The sequence below is a fragment of the Netta rufina genome (assembly GCF_964035555.1).
Source record: "Netta rufina genome assembly, chromosome: 2".
In the NCBI taxonomy this organism is placed as follows: Eukaryota; Metazoa; Chordata; class Aves; order Anseriformes; family Anatidae; genus Netta; species Netta rufina.
This window is the reverse complement of record NC_140124.1, coordinates 35,937,270-35,943,269: the sequence shown is the minus strand read 5'-3', so window position 1 is coordinate 35,943,269 and position 6,000 is coordinate 35,937,270. Positions and strand designations below refer to the sequence as shown.

Below are 6,000 nucleotides of genomic sequence, written 5' to 3'. Positions count from 1 at the left end.
GCATTCCATTTGGAAGTGTCTGTTTAGCTTTACAGTTAATTTTGCTGAAATATGACATATGAGCCTTATCGAAGATTTAAGTGCTTCTTGCAGCAGGTGGTCAGAGAGTGTCTTAGAGCTAAAGTCAGCATGAGAGAGCTTCGTGTCTGGGCCATACCTGAACATTTGTTGCTTACCATCCTGCCTTGAGCATTCTTCTCTCACAAGTGCTATTCTTGGAATTGAGCTGGCCAGTTGCATCGAGGGGGCACCCCCCGCCCTGCCCCAACCTTGAAACACTGCTCACGTGGCAAGGGTCAGGGAGGAATGCAAAACGTTCAGTACAGTAATCGCCTTTGCTTATTTCCCATCCTTTTAAGTGCAAAAGAAAGCTCAAAACGTGAGGAATAAGCCTTTCCCTTTATTATTTTTTTCCAAAGCTTTAAAGGAAAATGTTTTAAGGATGACAATTGCCTATTTTTTCAGCTGAGTAAAAAAAAAAAATCTCTCTAAAAAACTGGGAATCATCCTAAACGCTAAGGTTCGAACATCTGTATTTAAACAAAACACCACTTTTTCAAATCCTAAAGAGATGACAGTGGTTGTATTGCACAGTGCTGTCAGCTGGGTTTTGAGGATGATCCAGACATGAGAATTATTGGTACACAAAAGGCCCCATGGGGCCATTTCCTACCTTCTGCAGTTTTGGCAACAGACGTGGCCAACAACTATGTTTTGGCTCTGCTCCTAGTGCAAGAAACTACAGGCTGGGTAAGTAAATTCAACAGCTAAACAGTCGTAAAATGTCATTGTTGCATGTAAATTCCTTTCAACTATAAAAACAAAATTCCTGTTTCTATTTACCTATTCATTGTGACAGTATTATTAAACAGGTAAAGATGGGACTATTTTGTTATACTGTGTATAGTGAATGTATTGTACTGTGTCTGTGAAAAAGTGTGCTTTAAATTATATTTTCATATGTTTTGTTGGGGACAAAGTACTTTAAGTTTGAAAGTGACAGAGGTTTGTTTTAGAACTGAAGGCAACTTAACGAATTCCTGTCAAGAAAGCTGCTTATAAATGTAAATCAAATCACATTTAAAATAAACTGCCTCTGACCTAAAATGACTGCTCTCTACTTGTCACTAACATGGAGTGAAGCTCTTGGGCTGTCTACTGTCGTATTTGTGTATTTTTACTTTGGGCTCATCAGACTCTGTTCTGTAACACCTGCAGCAGCTTGAGAGCTGCACCCTTCACACAGCCAAATACACAGGGTGCTGCAGCCAGGAGGAGAAAACGGAGCATTTGGATGTAAGCAGCCAAAAGGACACTCAGGTTGCAGTGGATGCTTCCTACCAGCATCACACCAGGGCTCAGCCTGCCAGGTAAGAGGTGGTGGTGATGCTCCTGAACCCTCCCCTTCTAATGGTAGGGTATGAGAACCTTTCTTGTGAAGGAAGCCTCTAGCCCTAAGAAAAGAGGAATCGTTAAAATCTAAATTGCTATTTTAAGTGGCTGCGTGAGGGTGGCTATTTAATAGGGAAACTTCAGCAATTCCCTGTGTATGCACCTCAAAGAAGTCTGCTTTGGCACAACCAGGGTGTGAGGTTGTCTTGCCTGTGTAGGATACCAACATCTGAGACTTCAGACACCTTTACTAATATGACTGTAACTTGAATAATGTTTATTTTTTATAGCGAGTTCTGTTTTCATACACTACTGAGTTATTAAAAAAAAATGGTAAAAATATTGTTTCAGTACTTCCATGCCTTACCTTGGACTGTCTACTGACAGGAGTTTGGGAGTTTAAAAAAAATGTAAAAACCTAACCTGGAATGCAGAGGACTGCTGTAGTAGCTGCTGCTCAGTGCCCTGCAGTCTATCTGTGTCATGCAGCTTTTAATAAACCCTGCACTGAACAGGATATTGCCTGTGTTCACAAGTAAGAGCTGCACACAACAGAAGTTACTCAAACACTAAATCCCCAAGTCTCCCTAAAACAAGGCACATAAATAGATGTGAGCAGCAGTTACTTTGTCATACAAAACTGAACCATCATTTACTGCAATTATGTAAAGCCTAAACTCCAGCTTATTTTATGTCGAAATAAGCAGTGGGGAAAAAAACGACCACTGACTCCATGAATAATTCTGCTTTTAATGTAACAAGACTACTGTACAACAAGTGGAAAGCAATTTACTTAATACAGTTAGGTAAATATAAAATGTTTAGATATACACACATGTTTTTACTTACTGGAAAGAAATACATAAAGTTAAAATGCAGAAGGTTTTAAAAGCCCTAAGCAAAAATGAACACAATTCACTGTTGTGAAAATATAACAATATTTTCTACTGAATGCAATTGCAACATAATGGCAATGACTTTTTAAACAATTAATTTCTAGGCATTTACGCACAACGGTTTCTTTCAACTCAAAAATTCTGCCTTAAAGTATAACGTACTTCACTGAACATTATTCCTTAAGGCAAACACTGCATATGTAAAACTGAAGGATCTGCCATTACCTTTGTTGCAGGCATGTAATCTCACAGTACGTGCATCTACACTTCAGAAATGAGCTAGAAAACTATAGTTTCATTGGGTAAGTTATGTAAATTATGCAACTCCCTGGTTTAACTGTTACTGGTGAAAAGAGACTACACAACTTTGCTAGGAGAAACACCTGTTTATTACGTTTTTAGTCACACCTCAGTTCTCACGGTCAAGATAAACCATAGGAGCTTTGGTGTTGTTTTACACAGCTGAAGAGCATCACGAAGCTGGTCTCCTTTGTTCTGAGGCTGAGTCGTTCCTGTGTCCTTACAAATTCCAAATTCTACTGGATAGGGGAATAAATAGCTACATACATAACAAGGTCTTTTTTTTTGTTTTTTTTTTTTTAGTATAATGTTAGGTAGAGGGAGAAGGTAACTCAAATAGCAGCTTACAGCCAGGATTTATCATGGCTCCCGTTAGAGTACACTAGCTTTTAATCAGAAATCTGCACTGTTAAAGAAAAGCTGTACTGTTGTTTTGTGGTTTGTTTTTCCATAGGTGGACTACTCAAAGTTGTTTCTTTTTAAGCTACACTGCAAACAAAAGATTTAATCAAAATTTAAAACGTTCTGATCAAAGTGTGTCTGGACGTGCCTCTCAAAGCCCTGCTGGTCGTAGTCAGGCGGGAACTGCTCGCTGCACATGGGGCACACCTTCCAGTGACTTTCCACGTGCTCCTCAAACTTGCTCTGATCATAGTTAGGGGGAAACATCACATCACAAAGGGGGCATTTCTTGTGCACATCAAAGCTTCACGAAGAGGTGGAGAGAAAGGAAAAAAAAAAAAAAAGGAAAGTTATTTAATCTGTTACTGCCAAATAAAATACAGAGGTAGGCTCCTGCTGCTGCTGTACTACTAATTTAAATTTGAGCAGACTTGGTATCTGTGTACATATCACACAGTTAATTAAAATGTCTTAGCCATAAGCCTTCAATACGGTTAATGTAGTTTTTTATACAGGGATTCCAAAGTAACTTGGCGCTTAAAAAGTTACATCATTTTGACATAATTCCAACCTCCACTGAATACAAATCTATTGAATGTCTTAATGGCCAAGCGGTTTCATGGGAAACCACTCTCTCTGCTCATAAATGCTTGCTCTTAGCAAACATAACACTTTATAAAAGCTCTAAACTTAGGTTCACAATTAGGTTGGAAAGAGGGAGAAAGAAAACAAAAGTTACTCATTCATTCACCAAACGACATTTGACATTCAGTCAAAATAAGGTACAACAAATAGTCTGCCCTGTGGAACAGCAAATTCTGATGGTTAATTGTAAACCAAACATCAATTGAAAATGCTTAAAAGTATTTCTCCTTCCTTTTCCAACCCTTCTTCCCCAAATTGAGTAAAGGACCCCATCGATATAGAAGCCGATCCATCCCATTAAAGAGCAATATAAGATAAACATTTACCTGGAATCAAAGCAAAAACCTGTTCCACGCTCATGCAAAAGAAGGCTGGGAGGATTGGGAGCAGAAGGTACGGTGTTGTCATCATCCTGATAAAAAAACAGCGGTATTTTAAATAAGAGGCAGCTACTTTCCCCCCCTCTCAATAGATCTTCTTGCTATCAAGCAGAACATGGCTGAAACTTAACCTTCCATGTTATAATCTCTGCAGGACGAGTTTTACTTCGGTGTACAAAAGGGAGCCAAACAGACTGCCTTTTGACCACGTCCATGTAACAGAAACCTGTGCCAGGACTACTAGAAAGCTTCTACTGATAGAGTAACTACGGAAATGCAGGTCACCTCACTGTTACTGCCTGGGGGCTCAACCAGAACAGAAAAACCTGTGTTAAACCACGTACAGGGCACCGCACTCCATACTGTAATAGCCTGCTACCGAGAGCCAAAATTCAAAAATGAATTCTACACAATAGAACATCAAGTCAGGTTCTTAAAATCTGTCAATCTTAAATTACAGTAACAGTAAAGATAGGTAGATAGATAGATAGATAGATAGATAGATAGATAGATAGATAGATGGATGCTGGTGTACATGTTTGCCTCCCCACAGTCAGGTTTGAGCGATCTGCCTGGGCTGCCATCGCCAGCCAAGCATGCCCCGCGCTGCACGCCGCAGTCAGGCGTGTCAGCTAAATTGCCCTGTTGGGCTGCTTCCCCCATCAGCCCTGTCAGTCGTGCTCCCGGCACCACCACCACCAGCACGTGAGGAGCTGCAGCTGCAGCGCATGCTGATGAGGATGGTGGGGCTGATGCCTCTCAGGTTTGCCTCCATCAAGCGCAGGAGGAAGGCAGCTCAGCCTCCAGAGAATGCAAGCGCTGCTCCTCGCTGCTCACGAGAGAAGAAATCTGATCGTAACAGGAATGGGGAACTCCTAAGCAGAAAAATGAAGAATACCAACAGGGACTGATTCTGAAAACTTCCTTTCTGACATGCTCAGGGCCACAATTTTTTGTTGGTCTTTGGTTTTTATATATTTTATATATTTATTTTTATATATATATATAAAATACAAATAAATACATAAATATATATATATATATATATAATGTTTATTATATATTATTATTATACATTATATAATATATATAAATATATATTTATATTTGATATGATATATATTTAATATAGTATATATCGTATGTATATTTATTTAAAAGATAGGTATGATTTTTAATATAATTATTATAATTTATGTCATGTGAATATTATTATATGTATATATATAGTATATATATACATATATATATATATAGTAGTATATATACATATATATAAGTATATATATTTATATGTTTTATATACGTGATATTTTTAGGAATCAAGATTTACACAAGCACAGCGATTTAAGCAAACACATTTAGGGGAAGAAACCAGCAACAAGAAAATAAATTGAAGGAAGGGGAAGAAAATCAGAACTGTGTTTTTAAGTCAATTCTTTATGCAGCACCGAACTAATATACAGCACCGTGGTTCTGTTCTACGATAACGCAGCACAAACCTATTAATCTCAAGGCGGAAAAACAGGTACATTCAGCAAGATTTTTGAAACTCCAACTCCTAAATAATTTTCCTTCTCATTTCAAAGACACAGTACATGCCAGAATTATGAATTATTTAGCTGGTCTGCAAAAACAGATGCAAGGGAGCATATATAACACGCAGTATGTTTCATACAGGTAGCTAACAAGTACAGTCAAACGTATTTCACTTTAAGGCTAACGTACTTTGTCCTTATGAAGAGTTAATGGAAATAGGGCAGGATGGGAAGATTCCCTCAATATTTTTCTTCTCCTGACAACAGCTGTTTAGCTTCAACCATTTAACATTTCCATTAAGCAGCTAGTGGGGCTTGCTGTGACAGATGCTAGTAACAGACATATTTTCCTGTCTAACTTGCTTGCTTTGCACCTGCAGTAAAAAGGGCATATGGGTTTTAAAATACTATTTGTTCCTTTTGTCACGGAAGAGGTAGGATGTATGT

General features: G+C 38.4%; 1 protein-coding gene across 3 annotated transcripts in view; it reads right to left on the bottom strand.

Moving 5' to 3' along the window:
- Positions 1-2,128: 2,128 nt before the first annotated feature.
- Positions 2,129-6,000, bottom strand: part of TAX1BP1 (Tax1 binding protein 1) — a 56,391-nt gene continuing 52,519 nt past the window's right edge. For all 3 annotated transcript variants that reach the window (XM_084282291.1, XM_084282293.1, XM_084282292.1), the window contains 2 exons: positions 3,962-4,047; positions 2,129-3,294 (listed from right to left, as the gene is read on the bottom strand). In XM_084282291.1, coding sequence (XP_084138417.1) covers positions 3,093-3,294; positions 3,962-4,047 — 288 coding nt within the window. In that variant the 3' untranslated portion in view covers positions 2,129-3,092. The remainder of the gene's footprint in view (positions 3,295-3,961; positions 4,048-6,000) is intronic.